This window comes from Ambystoma mexicanum, chromosome 5q (assembly GCF_040938575.1).
Source record: "Ambystoma mexicanum isolate Mex_15411 chromosome 5q, UKY_AmexF1_1, whole genome shotgun sequence".
NCBI lineage: Eukaryota > Metazoa > Chordata > Amphibia > Caudata > Ambystomatidae > Ambystoma > Ambystoma mexicanum.
This window is the reverse complement of record NC_090933.1, coordinates 917,046,892-917,068,035: the sequence shown is the minus strand read 5'-3', so window position 1 is coordinate 917,068,035 and position 21,144 is coordinate 917,046,892. Positions and strand designations below refer to the sequence as shown.

The window sequence follows — 21,144 nt, the reverse complement described above, 5'->3', positions numbered from 1 at the left end:
AATCATAAGCGGGTTCACATACCCAATTGTGTAGGAAGTCATATGAGAATGGCACAAAGGGAGCAAAAGAAAAAAGAATGACACAGCATTAGAAATAAACCTATGCGGAGGGGGAAATCATTCTGGGGGGTGATTTAAATATGGTGTAGCACCTGACTATAGATTGGAGTTCGGGGGGGGCAGTTGGGGTCTGGGGGCGCCCTTGAAACGACTCCGACAGCTAATGAGCCATCTGTCGCTGGTAGATGTGTGGAGAGAGCGCAAGGCTCAACAAAGTGGCTTCACCCACTATTCGTATGTCTATGACTCAATGTCACGAATAGATTACTTTTGGGTGACGGCAGGACTGTTGGGGAAGATCTCGAACATAGAAATTGGGCCGATATCGATCTCTGACCATGCCCCCTTGATGTGGAGGTGAAATTGTCACACAGGCATTCGGGACTCTGGAGATGGAGGCTCCCTCAAGAGGTTCTACAGGACCCGATACTGGGAGAAGAAATCAGGGGGAAAATACAGGAGTTTCCTGCTATCAATGATACGGGTGAGGTAAAACTGGGAGTTGTATGGGACACCGAGAAGGCGGTCATAAGGGGGCAATTTATTGAAAAAAAAGCAACTAAAGTCAAGCAAAGGCAGGCCTGGGAAAGAGAGTTAGAAGTAGAATTAACGGATATACAAAGGGAATGTGCGAAAAAACCAACACTTTCTTTGAGGAGGGCCATGAGGCATGTGCAGGGTCAGTTGGATGTCTTGTGCACGAAAAAGGCGGAAATGAGTCTTCTCCGCCTCAAACACTGGTACTACGCTAAAGCCAATAGAGCGGATAAACTGCTCGCGAGACAATTACGGGTACAGCAACAGAAGGGGTTGATCAAGGCATTACATAATAAACAAGGGGAAAGGCTCTCCACTACCACTGAAATAGGTGAGGAGTTCAGAGCCTTCTATAAAGATCTGTACTCCTCTGAATGGCCGAATGGGGACCATCAGGACATCTACCTAGACCCTCTGCCACTACCACGAATATCCGAAAGAGATAGGGACTTGCTGGATGGCGACATAAGGGAGGAGGAGGTGCGCCAAGCAATTAAGAGTCTCCAGACGGGCAAGGCCCTGGGGTCCATGGCTTCACTGCGACCTTCTATAAGAAATACGCAGAGGATTTGATTCCTTTCTTAACCAAATTGTACAACTCCTTTAGAGAAGAGGGTAATGTGTCTCCGACCATGAATGAGGCGAAGGTTGTTGTCTTTCATAAAGCAGGGAAGGACCCGACTTCTGCGAGTTCGTACCGTCCAATAGCCCTGATAAATCAGGACGCTAAAATTTATACTATAATTCTTGCCCTTAGACTATCTCTGTTGCTTCCCGAATTGATCCATGAGGATCAATCGGGTTTCATCCCGGGCAGGCAGACTCATGACAACCTAAGGCGCATGGTGTACTTGGTGGAGAAAGTGGGTATACACGGCATCCCCGCGACTCTCCTGGCGGTCGATGCCGAAAAGGCATTCGACCGGGTGGAATGGTCAATGCTATTTAAAACATTAGAGCAAATGGGATTCGGAGACAACTTCCTCAAGATGATTAAAGCATGCTATAATACTCCCTCGGTCAGGATAGCTGTCAATGGGGAGATCACTGACAGGGTGGAACTCTCCCGAGGCACCAAACAGGGATGCCCCCTGTCGCCGCTATTGTTCGCCATTTCCCTAGAGCCACTGTTAACAAGGATACGAGAGTCGAGTGCGATAGAGGAGCTAGAGATGGCAGGGAGGCAGCATAAAGTGGTTGCTTATGCTGATGATCTGTTACTGATCATGGGGGACCCGGCCCGCACTCTCCCGGTGGTGATTAAGGAGTAAGAAGAGTATGGGGCATTAGTGAGTCTAAAAATAGATAGGAGCAAATCAGAGGCTCTCCCGTTGGCAGGGGATACGGGGGAGATGAAGAGAGAAGCGGCGACACTGGGGTTGAGCTGTGCGGATAACGGCATAACATATCTGGGCATCTCTTTGACAAAGGAGGTGGATTGCATGCACGGGGCGAATTTCCCAGAGCTACTTGGGGAAATTAAGAGGGACCTTGAACGGTGGGAACCGCTGGTGATTTCGTGGTTGGGGCAGGTGGCTGTGATTAAAATGTCCATATTACCGAAGGTATCATATTATTTCCAAGCCTGCCCGTTAAAAATCCCCAGTTACTGTTTCAAGGCATTGGCCAAAGCTACCACCTCCTTCATATGGAGGAAGAAGACCCCTAGGATCTCGAGGGCGGTATTAACAGCCCCAGTGGAAAAAGGGGGGTTGGCCCTCCCGCAATTTTACAAGTACTACCAGGCAGCGCAGCTGTGGGTGCTCAAAGAGTGGTTGGGGGAGGTGCAGCAGAAGGTGTGGGCTGTACAGGACAGGGCGGTAGCAAGAACGCCCCTGCGGGAACTCCTGTGGAAGGACAAACGGCATAGGCACGGTAACTTACGACTGAGTGTGGTAATGAAAGCCCTCCTTGGAGTGTGGGATGAATTGACGAAAGGTGGTGTATTCTCAACGGTGCCGGGTCCCTTTACTCCCATGTTTGGGAATCCAGATTTCCACTCGGGAATGGAGAAGGGTGCATACAGAGACTGGGAACTGGCTGGGTGTTCGAAAATAGGGGAAATGATGCAGGCAACAGAGGTCCTACCCTTTGAGAAGTGTGTGGAGACATTGAAGATTAAAAAGCAAGATAGATTCAAATATGAGCAACTAAAACACTGGCTGAATACTTCCCCGATAAAACAGGCAGCTACTCAGGAGCTTTCTCGCTTTGAGACCTTTGCAATAACCAATCCGGGCACAAGGAAACTGGTGTCCACTCTCTACAGGTTAATTGTTGGGCACGATGAAAGGGTTAGCTGGTCATATATGAGAAAATGTGAACAGACCCTGGAGAGCCCATTAGCAGAGAACACTGGGAAGTACTGTGAAGTACTGTGGGGTGATATTCTGAGGCTGACTCGCTCAGTGCAGATGAGGGAACTGTGGGTCAAGGTGATGACGCAGTGGCATCTAACCCCAGAAAGACTGCATGTAATGTTCCCTCGGGTGTCCAACCAATGCAGGAGGGATTGTGGAGGAGTGGGAACATGGAAGCACGTTTGGTGGGATTGTAACAAGTTGCAAGACTTTTGGGGGGATGTAAAGGCACAACTTCAGAGGATTTTTCCGAAGGCTGTGCTTATGGGGGAAAGAGTGTGGTTGTGTGGTCTTAAGGGCGCAGCAGCCATGGTACTTAGCAAAGCACATTGGAGATGTTTTATGGGCTTGGTGGTAGCGGCTTGGGCGGCCATAGCTCAGAGCTGGAAGAGCCCAAACCCCCCTCTGATTTTCAGTTGGTTGCAAAGGGTATGGACGCTGATTACGATGGAAAACCTTTCATACTCCCTGAGGGGTGGGAATGACAGTTTTGAAAAAGATTGGGGAGTCGTGCTGGAATACCTCCAATTGGACTACATGGTGCAATGGTGCCCGCACAACATAAGAATTCTGGACCTATTTAAGGCATGAGCTGTTTAGATGACTCCGAGAGAAAAGCCTCTGGCGGGAAGAGGGAGAGGGGAGGTTGGGGGGTAAGTTCATTGGCTGTTGCTTGTTTGAAAATGAAAAAGTACAATAAAAAAAGAAATAAACCTATGAAAAAAGACAGCATAAAAATGATACCATTGGATAATGAATTGATCAAATATTAAGCCATGTGGGTCGGGCATCACCTGTGCATGGTCCTCACCTCCAACCTTCACCATGGAAATGTGTCCCAAAACGTATGTGAGTATATGCAAGGGAAGGTACGAGTTATCTCACTAAGTGAATGATGTGGTATCTCACCTTGCATCCATAAAGGTAATTCAGAATTGGGCATTCGAACGTTGTACAATAAGTATTGTACAGTGGGACAAAACACCGTTTTGTCTTCAACGGAAAGTGTGTTGTGGAAGCAAAGGAAATCATGCTGAGAGCAGTTGGTGTAGGTATATACAATATACAGGTGGGCAGAAAAATATATCTGGACTCACCATCTCATAATACAGATATTAGCTTGCAGGTCTGTAAGAGTGTATATCCATTAACATAATGTTCATATATGAACCGATCTGCCAAATAAATGAAAACATTGGCGTTTAGCTATGAGAAAGTGTCGAGAACCAAATGGCACTTATTATACTTATGTTACATTGAAGTGTGTACCATTGACACTTACCAAGATATCTGGGATAAATCTTGGTAAGTGTAAATGGTACACACTTCAATGTAACGTTATAATAAGTGGCATTTCGTGTACCTTGTCTGCTTCTCATCCAGCAACATCCTCTTTCTGGTGCACGATGCGCTGATCAGAAATCAGTACATTGGTAGCGTGTACACATCGTATAGAACCACACTTTGTCCACAATAAACGGACCCTTTCATCTATTATTATATTTCAAAAGATTTTTGCGAGAATGTTTTAACACGTTCCGCTGCTGGAGCTTACCGACAGTGGAGAGCAGGGGCGAACTGGGAACCAAAAGAGGCCCAGGACATTTTGTTTAAAGTGGCCCCTTACTACACATTTTCAGCAAGATCAACCCTTTTCCTATGGGAACATGTGGAAATACCACACAAAAGATGCCTAGGGTGCAGAGGCCTACTGGGAAATCTCTATAGGCCAGTCCACCGCTCAATACACTTTTTCTCAAGCCGTTTGGAGGAAGTTCATTTACATTAATTATGCAATCTTGAACTTTTCCACATGGCCCTTTTATTCTTTGAGTCGTCAGCAGCATCCCTTGATGATCTTTAGTGACCACTTTTATGATTCCCACCCTCCTGAACACTGGCTTTTTAAGCACAACCAATACACATTTCTGCTAACAGTACTTAAATGTATTAATGGATTTACCCCACGCCACTCGTCTCCTCTGATCTCCTTCCACTGTCCTCCAACCACCCTCTGCTCCAACATCCCCACACGATTTCCATGCTATGCACATACTGCACACCCTGCACTTATTTTCCCTCCTCGCCCCTCTCCATCTGAACTTCCTAAGTATGTCTGTATGATTTTTTGTGCAACGAAGCTCTGATCACTCACTGTAACAAGCGCCACGATGCCTTCGGGCTGCTGTGCGCTCAACAAATAAGAAAAAATAAATACCCCCTGACATCAAGAATCTCTAAGTAGTGCTGAAGTGTGATGTGTAGTCTGATGCACTTTGCTTGTATCAGGAAAATATTTCATTTGGACTGAGGATTTCTACCTTAATGTTGGCATCCAACATTTCTAGATGTCACCTTTTAATATAAACTAACATGAACTATTATTTAAAAGGCAGCCACCCGATTGGTGGTGGGAGCGTGGAAATTTGAGCACATGACGCCAATCCTAGTTTCCCTGCACTGACTTCCCTTGGAGGCCAGGATTAAGTTATTATGCATCACCTAAATGGCTATCCATTGGCAAACCGTCTATAATTTGGCTGAGAAACTAAACAATCCAGGGGGTTCAAGAGGTTTTGGAAGCCGGGCAACTATCGGCCTGGAAGTCCGTCAAGTCAAGTTGTCCTCTTCTATGAAATGGTCCTTTTCAGGGGCAGAAGTCTCAGCTGGGAATTCTTTGCCTACTGACCTTCGCTTAACCCCTGATTATTTGAGGTTCAGAAAAAAATGTTAAGCATGGCAATGGCAGTCTGTTTTTTAAATGGTTCTCGACCCCTATCTTGTCTGCTCCTTTCTTTGTTTGCTCTGGTTAGCCTGCCTTCCCCAGGGCCTTTTGCTACTTCTTCCCTGAGGGCCCCTGTCCCCTATGTCTCTGTCCGTCTCCCAGCAGTTCGGGTGGGGGCTCTCAGCCTCTGTGCGGGAACAGCCCACGGTAGCCGGTCCTCGCTGGTACAGTGGCCACTTGGTTTTCTCATGGAATAGAAATAGTTTGAGGTGCGGGGAGGCCTGGCCCTCCTGGGTGGCACTTACCCCTGTGTCAGCTGTGGAAGTTGGGCCTGAGTCACTCCCCACCGGAACCTACATCCGGAGGGGCTCCTCCCCGTGCGCTCCAGCCCCACACACTGCTCACACTGTTCCTCAGCAACTCTGGATGGCTTTTCTCCTTTCCGTTTTCTTCCCCCTTTGTTGTGGCTGTCACATATCCCCTTGATACCAACTCAGTGATGGCGTCTCAGAGTCCAGGAGGGGAGAGGTGTTGGATGCCCCCCCGCAGAACTCTGGCTAGGCCCAGCACTGGGCGTCACTCCCAAGGTGATGGTAGATAGGTCATCAGGCTGCAGTTCTTGTGGGCAGAGTGAGGATGGATGTATTGGTCAGAGTTGTTCACTTTGGGCCCCGGGCCGCAGCACCCTTATGCTCAGTGATCTGACTTCTCTGAGATTGGGGTCAGGGTCACTCCACTACGCTCCAGCTAACGCTCCCTACACCGGTCACTACCGGGCCAGAGTCCCTCGTATGGGCTTCAATGTCATCCACCTGCACTCTCCGGGTCCTGCTGGCCCCGCTGTGAAGGTCCTTACCACTTTCTCCTGGGGCTAGGGGAGCACATCCTACATAGCCAACAGCATCACACATCACAGTCGCTGCAGTGTGCACAGAAGGTCCCGCAGGGAGCTGCACTCACCCCCAAAGTGGTGCAAGATTCCCTCACTTTGTCTTCTTCAGAGGCGAGGGCTTGATGCTCCTTCCGCCGCGTCTGCCGGCGTCACCATCTCCTGAAAACCGAGGTCGCAGAGCCCCTCTGACTCCTGGGTGCCTCTCTCGTCTCTGGGTGAGAGGTCGGGAGTGGGAGGGCACCAGCAGGGACACTGGCCGCCACACATTCTACGGAGCCGCCGCAAGGCACTGCTCTTCCCGCTTCTGGGTCTCGGTCTCTTCTGATTCCCCGGCATTCCAGGGCCACATACAGGAGTTACCATACACTGCCTCCATTGCCGTTGAGCATTTCTTCTCTTCCCCAAAAAGGACTGGGGTGGGCTCCTCAGCTTCAGTCACTGCAGGGGGGGGTTACATGTCCATATAAGGGCTTTCTGGGGGGGGGGGCTCAACCTGTTTTCTTGGCCCCTGGTGGAGGATCCACCCTATTGTTTTTAAGGATGTTGAAGGATGTTGACACAAAGGTGGCATGGTGGTTGGTAAAGACTTATTTGCAGAAAAAGGAACCCTTACTATCCCTATCTTCTAAGAGGGGTTTCCCTGCCTCAAACTACTACTAAAAATGAGCTGTCAGAATGTCCTTCAAAACCAGACTCTACCATCCTTTGTCAAAACCTACTTCTATCCCTTACACTACACAACTAAAGAATAAGTCAACAGAAAAGTTTCTTCTCCAGTAGAATGACTCTATTCTTCTGGTAGTTTGGTAAATGTTCTTTGGTAAAAGGTATGCCAGGGGACTGGCTCCCTTCCTCTGGCTTGTGGTTCCAACAAACCTTTTTCAACAGTCAATTTTCAGTGCCAGGAGAATGCTTTCCTTTTCCTGGTATTGGTTCACCATTTCAGATAAAGTTCAAACAAACGTCAGAGGGAAATGACTCCCTTCACCTGACGCCTCTTGTTCAACCAACTTTCAGAACCAGAAGAATGACTCCCTTTCTCCTGGTCGTTTTTTCACATACTCCAATAGAGTTTGTACCAAAGTCAGGGTGAATGACGCCCTTCCCTTAGCGTTTCTGGTTCCAAAAGGGCTTTCCATTTCCTGAACTTTCAGGACCAGGAGAATGACTCCCTTCTCCTGGTATTAGCAAAGTCCCAGGTCCTTCTCGGGCCTCAGTGGACTTTTCCTTACCAATTCAACAAGAATGCTTACCTCTGATGCTTCTGTCGGGGTCCAAGACCCTTCTCTGATGGTCAGTGGACGATTTGTTTCCACTGCGATGAGAACGTTCTCCTCTGATGCTTGATTCGCTAGGGTCCCAGACCCTTCTCTGGTGGTCAGTGAGCTTGTTGCGGCCATTGCAACGAGGATGTTCTCCCCTGATGCTTGATGCACATTTCCCAGTAGTTTGACTGTTACTACTGTGTCGGCAGAGAGCCTCTTGATCCTGCCTCTCTTCCACCCCGGTGTCCCCACCGGGTCTCTCATACCTCCCATCATCTTTGTTGGGACATTAGTATGCCACTGGTGTTTCCTGGGACTGCAGCGCGTCCCTACACCTCTTTGGGATGCTTTTCGTCCACCTCTGCAGCAGCGCGGTGGCTTCGCACTCTCCTAGATCCCACAGCTTCTTCCTACGTCGCAATCAGGTTCACTCTAGCAGGACCCACAGAGAACTCCATCAGCACCACACAGGTATGCTACACTCTCCTGCTTCTCCGGTCAGTGAACAGGGTTCGAAACTCCCGCTCACACCTGCTACCTATCCCAGCTGGGCTTGACAAAGTCTTCAGCCCTTCTTCTCTTCTTATACAATATTGCCAGTCGCGCGCTGGCAGAATGTCAAAGTCCTTTGTTGTTCTTGATGAATTGATCTTATGCATTCTCAGGGCCACCTCGTACGAGTAGTAGCACAGTACGTTTACTGTGCTCTTCTTCATCCTGATACTTTCTGTTGTGGTTGTTTCTCCTAAACTACAGAATGTGGGCTACATTGACCCACTCAACAGAATTATTCTCCATAACCAAGCTGCGCTTTGGCAGAAACAGCAAAATGGCTGCGCTGGCTCCTTCGAGCAATACTGCCTCACACCAAAACTGCATTTTGCAACTAAAGATGGCTGCACATATTGGGCAGGATGAAACAAGGGTGTACACTGAAAAAGCCTGCCAGTGTGTTGCTTACATGTACAAAATAAGGGGAGTGAAAAAGCAGTGCTGCTTTGCTGCAAGCCCAAAGTTCCCATTGAAAAAGTGAATATTTCACATTGAAAAGGATGATGCTCCGACACTATTTTTATCTGTTTTTCATCAAACTACTTTTATTAATAAGGCCTTGCCATGCCCATCCATATCCACATTGTGCTTCAGCAGAAGAAGCATGATCCCCGAATGTCGGGCTCCGATAGCCAAATCTGGGAAAATCAACAAAAGCTTTACTTCAGTTACACAGAAAAACGCTTGACTTTTGCTACAAAATGTCAAAAATCACTGCTTTAAAAGTAATTCTAGCTCTCTGCGGACATGTCAATCACAGGAGACCTTAGCTTCTTGTACACAACAGTCTGTACAAGGCCAACTATGGCTACAAAACAATGTTTAAGTGCAGATGGAAGAGACAAACTGAATTTGCAAGGAAAATGCCGGCTGGCTTTACACATGGAAAAATGGGTTTTGCAAACGAGAAAATAAATGACCGTTTTAAAAGTACCATGTTGAACAAAAACGTGTCTGTGCCTAGCAATGTAAAGGGGTTGTTGCTGGGAAACATAAAGGGGAGGTTTATCCAACATGTTTGTTTTGATCCAGGACTAAATAAAATAAAAAGGAATTAAACTTCATTGGCTGAATTTTGCAAGCTCCAGAACATGTTTTTCCCTGCTGGCTAAGCTAAGGCTTCCCCCAAAAGGAACCACCATAAACCTCCAGGACAGGAAAGTGATAATTGCTAGCTTGAAAAACTTTGAATGGACCAAGACAAAGAAAGAGCACTTGCTCGTCAGACATTCGTCTGTGCTCCAGGCTGGGACAATAGAAGTTCTGGGACACTAACCTGTGAAGTGGAGGGGGCCATGAAACTTTCTATCAAACTGGGAACCCCCGTCCCACACAGGGCTAAAGTAACAGTTGGTGCTAGCTGAAGAGAAAAACAAATTGTCCAGTGAAGGACAAAAGTCAGCCCATTTGTTTCAAAAGACTATTTTATTAGGACACTTTTGAGACAGTTATATATGTAGCAGAAATTTCCAAAAATGTAAAAAGTTAACAGTTTTAATGTCATTTTGTGGGGTTTAATTTAAGATGTTGTAGCCTTCTCTGCCACCTTGGGAACAGAAATGGAAGAGAATTGGGTATTCTAAGGAAAGTATACCCGATGCCACTGCGAATTTCATTGCTGACATGCCCAATGATAATCCACACAAATGTATAAAGCTATAGAATTTTAGGCCGAATATTTCACCCCAAAAATTACCAAAAATTATTAAAAGGGCGAAACAATGTCTTACAGACTGCAGAGTTGGACTGGCAGGTACTGCATAAAATATGTAACCTGTTTATGCAATTTGTTAGAATGCTACCACTGTACAAATGTGCCATTTAAGGCAAAACTGGATTTTAGCAAAAGTAACTGTGGGAGGGTCTGGACATTGTAAAACTCACATCATTAATCTTACAGCATGTGAAACCCAACCAGCTGAGAGCAAGGCGTCGACCATTACCCCTGACCAATCCAGTTGTTTAGAGGCATGCTCAGCTAATCCTGCCCCACCGTATAGATCTATGATGTCACTATGATTTATATAAAGTGTGGCTGACAGGACTCAGGACATACACTCTATCCTGAATTTCCTGCGCCTGCCTTCCTGATTTTCCACATTCATCTTGCCAGATTCCGGATCCCCCTAAAAAGCCAAAGCATAGCTTATTCCAGATCCCACTGCAAGGCCAAAGCATTGCTGACCATCTCAGCAAGACCTCAATCCAGAGACCCCAGATCTAAAAATCCCAATAACCAAAGGGAAAGCTGTGGTGTTCTTTTGGGAAGCATCCTGAAACCAGACTGGCTTTTTGCCCACTAACTGCATGCCCACTGCAACCCACTCCATCCCGCTGAGGTGTCGCTGTGCTGTGACCAGACCTTTGCCCAGTTGTCTTGTCAGGAGAGTCCGCCGTCCGGTGAACCAAGCCCTGGAGTCCAGAACCCAGTTGACTGTGCCTAATCCCAAATTTAAGAGCGGACTGTGAGTATCGACCTCCCATTACACATAGTCTACCCCATCTTGATTTGTGTCTTTGTTCCACTCTCTAAGCAACCATATCAATATCCTGATAACTTGTCCAACTGTCAGAATTCTTTGTGCATCTTGTCATTTATCTCCACGCGTTAGCGCCACTTTCTTATTCCTTTTTGTCCTGCCTAGATCATAAATCCTTAGTCATATTTTGAGTAATCAAAGTAATTTCTGCATAAGGTTGAACACTGGGGTGACAGGGTTGACGTGGCGAGATCTTACTGTGTCCCTCTTTATCAACAGAGTCTTGAAAATCTAGATTAAGTCAAACCTGCACTTTTCTCAGCTGATTTTTTTTCCTCTTTCACCGTTTCATTTTACCCAAATCAAACCTTTTTCTATCTTGCATATCTCATCCAGTTTCGTAGCTAGAGACATCCTTTCACCTCTATCTTATCCCTCTGATATACATCTCTCTCCCAGCCCAACAACCGCATTGAAAATCCAAGTATTTCACCCGTTTTTCATAATATCTGTTTGTGTCATTTTAAACGGTAATTAAAAACAAACGCAATTTTCTAACCTGTGAATTCGGCTGCTGCAGTTTCTAGCTTTCCACTTCTTTTAGAATTGTATGCCTTTTGTTGATCCATTGCCTTGTGATTGCTAGTGTTTATGCCATACTGCCTTTGTGAGAAATCATATGTGCCTCATACATTTAACCGCACATTAATTATTTGTCAATTTCCGAGTGTCAAATTGATTATTTGTGGGTTGAGGGAACATTGCAAAGGGAAACCTTAGCTTGGGTGCCATTTATCCTAATTCAATAAGTGCTCCTATTCGATTGTGCCATGGATATGTTCATGTAGAAGGTTAACCAAGTGTAGTTCAGTAGTTTTTATTGTAATTATCACCCCATTGGTGATTGCTGCCCAATATTAAAATTTATGTTACATTTGTGAATTCTAAAAATAAATAAATATTGTATTTTCACCAACTGGCCTGGTTCATGGTCCATTGTGACCCAGGGTATTTGTAAAACGGGGTGTGAGACGGGTCGGGTACCGGCTCAATTTGAATTCATTGAAATTAAAGAAAAAGCATTCCTGTTGAGCGCCACATCACAGGATAATACCAAGTGTCCTGGTCCGGTGTTTGACGCCCGATTGGTATCCTTAACAAGAAACACATGGGCATGCTCTCAAGAAAGTTGTTTGACATGGAGGGGTTAGGGGTAGGAGTTTAGGGAAGGTTGGGCTGTGACTTCGGGCAACAGGCTATAGGTTTCGCAAACCTAGACTGGCCAACATCAGCCAGCCAGTCTAGTTATGTTTTATTGTTCTGGCATAACATTTTATTTTACTGGTATGAAGGGTAAAGCTAGCATCATTAGGGGGATTACTTTGCTAGACTGGCGTTCATTGGTACATCCAGTCTGGATATACTTTATTACCATTGCATGACATTTTCGACTGAGTATCAAGCGTAAAGCAAACATGATAAGTGTTATTACATTGCTAGACCGACCTACATTGGTGCAGTTTGTCTGGATATATTTTCATACTGTGACAGGGCAAGTTTTAAAAGAAGGATGGTAAAGCCAGCAAGTTGAGTTTCATAACATTGGCTAGACTGGTTTTCATTGGTGTAGCCAGTTTGGATATACTTTCCTGCTGTGGCATGGCATAGCATGGCATTTTGACTGACAAGGCCAATAGAAGTACGTTCTTACATGTTAAATAATGCCAAATATTGGTGCAGTCTGCATGAACATACATGGGCACAGCCGGCATGAAAATGCTTTTTATACTGGCACATACTATGGGCGAAGGTGTCATGGAAATGCATTAGAAAATGCTACTTCGAGTGGATTGTGTCCTCCAGCGTATTCCTCATCTTAGATGTATTCCATCCAGCTTTAGCTGCTTCGGAAAAGAAATTCGGCAGAGGGTGCCATGCGTCAATGTCGATGGTCCCTCGAAGGCATCCGTCGAAGGTGACGTCATCGGGTGTATAAGTAGCCCGTGGGGCGCCCGTTGGCCTCAGTTGGCTTTTCCACAGTACACGTTGCTTCGGAGATTCAGCGCGCCTCCAGTTCTGTGAGAATAATAGAATTACTACAATATAGCGATATGTCCTCGTCATTGACGCCGACTACGACCCCGATATCGGGTTTCAAGAAGTGCAAATCGTGCGGTTCAAAAATGTCTATCACAGACCTGCACCGAGAGGGTTTGTGGTGCCTCAGGGAAGGCCACGACATGGAGGCCTGTACAAAGTGTCAGGCGATGACGGGGAAGGCCTGGCGGGAGAGGAGGGGAAAACTACAGGTAGGTCGTAAATCAACCGTAAAGCCTCTAGCGTCGAGTCGAGGTCCCGTCAGGAGAAGTCTCCTCGACGTGAAAGGCATCGGTCCAGGTCCCGAAGCCATTCCCATCGCTCGTCGTCTTCGACAAAAAAAAAAAAAAAATGAAGAAAAGATGCCACAGGTCCCCCTCCAACTCGTTCTCGGACGAATCCCCAAAAAGGATGAAATGCCCCACTAAACAGCAGGAATCCCTTCAATCTGGAACGGACACTGCGGATAGTGTGAGCAGGTCTATGGGCACTAGCATGGTAATGCGCAGATTTGCATGGTTACGGTAGTCGGGTTTCGCACCAGACGTACAGAACTGCCTTCTGAACATGCCCTTTGACGGGTCTCACCTTTTTGGCAGCAAGGCTGACGAGAGCCCCGAGAGGTTGCAGACCTCAAAAGCAGCGACCAAGTGTTTGGGGGCTGCTATTAGGCAACCTCACCCTTTTCGTGCACCAGGTCAATCTTGGAGGGGACGATCCTACTCCTCATATGGAAAGGCGAGAGGAATGGCCAGTCAAAGGGGCCAGAGAAAGGCCACTCGCGGTGGACGAGCAAAATATGCAAAGCCAGCTCCAGCTACAGCCTCTTTGCCATCAGCGGCTGCAGCAACCGCCACAAAACCACTTTGAGGACTTGCATCACAAGACACCTGTGGGAGGCAGGCTATCACAGCATCTGCTAGAATGGCGAGCCATTACTTCCGATGGTTGGGCTCTAGAAATAATAGCCCAAGTTTACTGCCTTCTTTTTCTAACGCAACCTCAAAGCAATCCACCAGGGAGACACCCTTTGAAGTTTTCAGACCCGCTCCTACAGCAGGAAGTTCTAACCCTGCTGGAGAAAGGTGCTATAGAGCCAGTGCCTGCAGCGGAGAGGAACAAGGGATGGTACGTATTTTTTGATCCCCAAAAAGGACGGACGACTGAGACCCATCTTGGACTTAAGAAACTTGAACAAGTTCCTCAGGAAGGACAAGTTCAAGATGGTCACTCTTTCTCAGATCCTTCAGGCCCTTCAACTCCAGGATTGGTTGGTATCATTGGACCGCCAGGATGCTTATTTTCATGCGCCGATTCATCTCAAGCACATAAAATACCTGAGGTTCGTAGTTGGCTACTCACACTATCAGTTTCGAGTCATGCCATTCGGATTGACCTCCGCCCCAAGGGTCTTCACCAAGCTGATGGTAGTGGTGGCAGCGCACTTCAGGAGAGGGGGGATTCACGTCTACCCCTACCTAGACGATTGGTTGATCAGAGCACGTTCTGCCGAATAAGCACTGGATCACCTGAAAGTCACCTGCCACTTCCTCCACAGACTGGTCTTCCCCCTCAATTTCAAGAAGTCACAAATGACACCTTCTCAACAGCTCCAATACATAGGAGCTGTATTAGACACATCCTTGGGAAAGAGCTCGCCTCCCAGGTCAAGGACTCAAGACATTCTTCAAATGGTTTCCAAATTTCAATATGCCCAAAATCTCCATGCCTAGGACTTCTTAAGGTTACTCGGCCTCATGGCATCCTGTATCTTCCTGGTGCCAGAGGCATGCCTGAGGATGAGATTCCTTCAATGGGCTCTAAAGACTCGATGGTCCCAGTTATCAGGTCAAATGACAGATCTTCTCCAGATTCCGAACCAAGTTCGACAAGATCTTCTATGGTGGACTTGTACAGAGGTATATCCTAAAAGGAGAACATTTTTGGCAACCATAGCCGGAGATCACAGTGGTGACGGATGCCTCACTCATCGGGTGGGGAGCTCATGCCAACGATCTGACAATCAGCAGTCGTTGGTCTCCATCGGAGTCCAAACTTCACATCAACCTTTTAGAGCTGAGAGCAATCAGACTAGCGCTGAAAGCTTTCCTGCCATCTGTCAAGGGAAAAAATGTCCTGATAATGACGGACAACACAGTGGCCATGCATTATCTAAACAAAAGAGGAGGTGTAGGGTCACTACCTCTGTGCAGAGAGGCAATGCAGCTCTGGTATTGGGCAATTCAGGAAGGAATCTCTTTAACGGCAGTTCATCTAGCCGGGGAGGAGAATATGACGGCAGATGCTCTGAGCAGGCAGAGCAAGGCATCCCACGAATGGGAACTGGCTCAGGAAGTCGTTCAGGAGGATCTTCGCCCTTTGGGGAACCCCTCAGGTAGACCTGTTTGCGACCGGGATCAACCGGAAGTGCGAAAGGTATTGCTCAAGGGAATTTCCCCTGAGAGGAACCCTGGGGGATGCGTTCATGGTGGAGTGGAATTTCCCACTATTGTACGCATTTCCTCCGATTCCCGTCATTCCTCAGGTCATCAGGAGACTGAGACGTTCGGGAACCACATGATCCTAATTTCCCCGGATTGGGCCAGGAGAACGTGGTACCCAGACTTTCTAGACATGTCCATCTGTCCCCCAGTATGTCTTCCTCAGAGAGAGGACCTTCTCTCACAAATGGAGGTTCAGGTTCTCCATCCAGAGGTCAAAATTCTCAACCTTCACACTTGGTATCTGAAAGGCTGAGATACAAGGATTGGGACCTGGTGGAGGTGTTGCTTTCGTCAAGAAGGCCAGCAACAAAGTCTCTATACCGTTGCCGTTGGAAAAAGTTTTGCAGAGAAAAGAATGTCGATCCTTTTCTATGTACTATTCCGGAGGTACTGTCCTTAGCACATAGAGGTCTAAATGTTGGAACCATTAAAGGTTATCTTGCAGCGCTTTCCATCTTCAAGCGCTCGTTGGAATAATGCTCCCATTTCAAGATTCCTTTGGTAGTGCAATTCTTAAAAGGACTCACTAATGCGTTTCCTGCTTACCCATTTCAAGTGCCAATTTGGGATCTCAATCCGGTCCTACAATTCTTAATGTGTGCTCCTTTTGAGCCTTTGCACACTTGTCCATTAAGATTACTGACATGGAAAACTGCTTTCCTAGCTGCTTTAACATCTGCAAAAAAGAGTGAGCGAATTGCAGGACCTATCTTCTGGGCCACCCTATGCTGTGTTCCATAAGGACAGAGTTGTGTTGAGGGTTGAACCCTCATTTTTACCTAAAGTGGTGTCTGATTTTCATTTAAGTCAGAAAATTGTTTTACCCGCATTCTATCCTCCACCTCATCCTAGTAAGGAGGAGGAAAGATTACACAGTTTGGATACAAGAAGAGCTTTAAGCTTTTACATCTCTAGGCTTTCCAAGCTTAGAGCGGACAATCAACTGTTTATCGGACACACTGGAAGGAAATTGGGTCAATTGGTGACAAAACAAACAATATCATGCTGGATTGTGCTTTGCATTTCAGAATGCTACAGATTAGCACAAAAAGACCCACCAGAAGGTTTAAGGGCTCATTCCACTGTCGATCTAGAAAAATAGACACCCCTCGATCATAAGGCTATGTATTATGTTGGCCGAAGACCAACCGTCTCATGCATCTAGTATTAGAAATAGATGGCCATAAGCTTGACTGAGGTGCGGCCATTTTGAAGCGACTGAAATCGCCATTTTGTTTTCTCTCTAACATTTGCTTTTTGCCTCATGTAAAACTGCTTTGCTGAAATGTTATTCTGCTTCACTGGTGCACAATGCAAGGCCGCGAGTGGCATGTTGAAACATAATGCAGTAACTCGGACAGAAATGTCCGGTCCCCTCCCTGGCATATCCTTGGAAAGAGAGCAACAAGGCATTTTAATCAGTACAGCAGGTGCCAGCTAGTCTCGATAAGCACAGTAGGAACACCGGAGCAAACATTAAATGATTTGAATTATGCTCTCCTTTGTGGCCCCCCCTCCCTGAGCCCGGTACAACCCTGGAGAGCAAGTTGACCCCCCGGCACACAAATAGCAACTAGGAGATAGCAAGGCCAGGAATGTGTCTCTCCCTACGCACAGCTTGCTTGCAGAAGACAGAAGCATTGTGTTCTTTAAAACACAGACTTGGTGTCTGTCTGTGGGCTTACAAAAGTGCAAACTGTTACACAATGAATGTTTGAAGGTGTCAAACTTGTCACCATTGTCAATCATTGTGCCTAGTTCAAATGAAATGCAACAGGGGCGGTATAAGTTGTGACACTGATTACTAGATGCTTGTTTTGTATATATGTAACTGTTGTATGAATTTCGCTCTCTTGCGTCCCCCAAGGTCTGATAGACACACGTCGCGGGGGCGTGGGACCAGTTGGCCAACTGAGACTATTTGCTTTGCAATAAACCCACTAAGGTCCATTTGTGAAGCAACAACTTGGTCTTTACTACATACCTTTTCAAAATTCTATAGTCTGGATGTTTCCCAGTCTAAGGAGCTGAATTTTGGTAAAGCAGTACTATATTCAGCCATCTAAGGGTATCGAAAAATTTAACCCCCTCCTCCAGAGAAATTGTCCATACTGCTTTGGGAGTATCTAAGATGAGGAATGCGTTGGAGGACACAATCAAGTCGAAGAACAAGTTATTTACCAACTGGTAACATTCTTTCGATTGGATGTTCATCCAACGTATTCCTCATCGCCCTCCCACCCTACCCCTCTGTAGATTTTTACGGGTTATTGCCACGTCAACCTGTCTACCGGCACAATCTACACAGTGCAAAATCAATGGTGAAGGGGAAAAATAGAACTGAGGCCAACGGGCACCGCGCATGCTCCTTATACACCCGATGACGTCACCCTCGACGGAGGCCTTCGAGGGACCATCGACTCGATGACATTGATGCACGGCGCGCTCTGCCGAAAACTTTTTCCGAAGCAGCTAAAGCTGGATGGAATACATCTAAGATGAGGAATACGTTGGAGGAACATCCAATCAAAAGAATGTTACCAGTTGGTAAGTAACTTGTTCTTTGTACTGTTAGTAACTTACAACCTGGAAACCTGGGTGGTAGCTTATTACCAAATGTTTCTAAAAAATGTCTTTGCTGGAGAACCACTACCATTCCCCCCTTGGTTGGGTCCGACTCCCTCGCTTGGTTGCTCCCGTTTATTCGAGGCAAGCATTCATGCCCGCCCAATTAAAACATTCACAAGCTGCCAATGCAAGAGGTGAACCTCAACATAAACTGTTTATATGCAGAGCTAAGGTATTTGAAATGAATGTGTTTTTTCTGTTACGTTGTAAACAAGAGGTAAAAATGAACCTCCCACTTTAGACAACCCATTTCGAGAAAACAAGGTTTTCGCTAATTACAAAGTGGCAGCCACGTGGTGGAACAGCATTTAATTTACCTAAGGACTAAACCATATAAACGTCCCTGTATATCCTGCTGTAACAGAGGTCCACCTAAGGTATGCTTGTGATAGTATCCTGGCCATGTGCAGCCCTCCGTCAGTGCTGTACACAAGAGCAAGTATTAGGGCACTCCACAGGAGTATGTTTTGATTTGAAGAACCTGGACGCTCAAGATAGCAGCAAGCAATTGGTTTTTGTTTACATTTCAGTTTATATGTAATTTAAGCTAAAAAAGACCTCGGCTAGGGGAGAATGGTTTCCTTTTTATGCCATACATATCTGCGAGTGTGAGTGGGCTGTTATGCCGTCTTGCTTTCCTATGTACCCTCTGTACTACTCGACCAAATGTACTTTACATACAGTATGTTGTCATAACTAAGAGGTAATAATATGCATCTTTAAAGAAAAGCCATTTCAAAATCCATAAAGAACATAAATAAATGCAAAGACAACAATTAGTATTAATAGAGCAATGGGTCAATTCTTGTTTCCGCAATTTTACTTGTAAAAAAGTGAGGCCAATTCTACAATACGTGCAATAAAGGTTTACATGGTCCAGCTGTACATACCTGGAGCTTTGGCACAAATCTTTATTGATCCCACAGTCCCAGAAGCACATTTGACCAATGATGTGCTGCAGTACTTCAGTTCTACATTCTGAATTGAAGCTTCAAGAGTTGGCAGGGGATTCTTAGATTTCACACCTAATAAAAAAGAAAACTGAAAATGTACTAGCCAGTCGAATCAAAATTATTTAAAGAGTAATTTACTGAGGCTTATGAATATTATACTTTAATGGTCCACATCAGTGATAGTATTTGCTATTTTTTTCAAGAATGAATTCCGGAAAGCAAATTATAAAGCATTTCTACTCCTCTCAACCACTCCGCCCCTAACCCTGCTGTTCCTAAACACAAGCACAATGAAAAAATTGAAAGATGACATCATCGTTAAGTGTACGGTTTAGGAGTTCTAGCTTCCTAATGGACAAAATGGCACTTCCTGATGTGGTTGGCCAATAGTGCTGCTGTTTGCTACAATGTAGACTAAATAACAGCAAATAATTCTTAGAAGCTTTATTTAAAGAGTGGTACACCTTTAAGTCACATGATACCATAGCAAGCAAAAAATATACAAAGATGTTATGACAACCTTTAGACACATTTCTAAGTCTAAAATCATTGTTCCTTGCAGACGTTTCTCATAGGGAATTCAGAACCTAATAAGGGGCTCATGGTTGGATGTTGCCTTGTGTATCTATTCTGCATGGAAGGCCTAGAGGTTTTCTGTATGACAGCACTTTTGCACTCTGTTCAATGTTTAGTCTTTAAATATGTACTCTATAACAATAACAAAAACATGCTTGGTTATTTTATTTGTTATGTCTCATGAACTAATGAATCTGTTTTGCATATTATTTCAAAGATTTTGCATTTTATGAATGCCCTTAAAGTAGTCCGGGACACAAATGTCTTACAACTCGAGTTTACTCCCAGTTTACCAAGTAACAGGATATCTCACTTTATTTATCAAATGCTGCCTGCTCCAAGTATGTTAACTATTTAACAATTTGACAAAACTCCCAATTTACTATCCATCATATTTCCAGTTTGCACAACAATTATAATTATACAGTGTGCAAATCCAAACAATACCCCCAGTATTACCATCCCAGATTATATGCCAAATGTGCACACACAGCATAGTGCCAGTTTTAAATCCAAAGTATACTCAAGTACAGTCAATGTTTCCTCAATCGTAGTATATTCCTGGTTTATTTTTGATTTTTTCCATATTCATTCTCCAGTCAGCATACATTTGTGTGCAATAGGTCAACAGTAGAAAAGCCAACAACTGAGATATTAGAGAGATGTATGCTCTCTATAAACACAATAACCACAATCGGGCATGGAGTAATGAATTAATTTAACATACTGATTTGAGTGCCTTATTAAGATATACATATATCTGTCATTTGTGGCCTCGAAGGACATTAGGTATGATATGATGTGGCATTTATAATGCGCTTGTACACAAATGTATCCTCTCTACATGCCTAATATCTAAGCAATTATTTAAATATTGGCGGAATTCCTTAATCCACTATCTACAAATCTGCATTCTTGACTGTTGTGTAGGGAGAACACACACAATGAGGCTTGAGCGTGACTTTAATTTTTCTGTCTTCGTATCGTCCCTTCAGCAGCAACTACTTAGACACCATATCACCTCTTTCCACCTCAGCTGTCTGCACTCCATCACGTTCTCATTCCCAATTCTCTTCTTCACCATTCAAGCCTTCACTCATTACCACATTCTTCTCATGACAATCCTAGTAAGTGTCAGTCTCAACATCTGTCTTCCTTCATCACTCCTCACTTTCTCACTACCCCTTGAAGCCCCACCCTTCATTTCCACCAAAGTCATGCTTTTCTTGCTCCACACTCCGCCCCCCTTAACTACTACTTTAGAACCAAGGTCATTCACTGCCTAAGAAAACCTAGACTGACCCTTCCTCACCCTACTACGTAGGTCTCCTGGCTTCACCACCACCTCCTTGCAACAGCAAATCCGATCATACCTCACCTTTATTTCCCCTTCCACTCACAGAAATCTTATTCCTCATCTCCTCCACATGCAACTGACTGAGATTTGACCTCCCCATCCTAGGGTATAGACGCAGATTAGGTTTGCGCCCTCGCAAAACCTCGAATGGTGATTCT

General features: G+C 45.5%; 1 protein-coding gene across 9 annotated transcripts in view; it reads right to left on the bottom strand.

Moving 5' to 3' along the window:
• The window catches only part of VPS13B (vacuolar protein sorting 13 homolog B), a 3,421,660-nt gene that overhangs the window by 2,119,983 nt on the left and 1,280,533 nt on the right, over window positions 1-21,144 (bottom strand). For all 9 annotated transcript variants that reach the window (XM_069621427.1, XM_069621422.1, XM_069621424.1 and 6 more), the window contains exon 18: window positions 18,991-19,125. In XM_069621427.1, coding sequence (XP_069477528.1) covers window positions 18,991-19,125 — 135 coding nt within the window. The remainder of the gene's footprint in view (window positions 1-18,990; window positions 19,126-21,144) is intronic.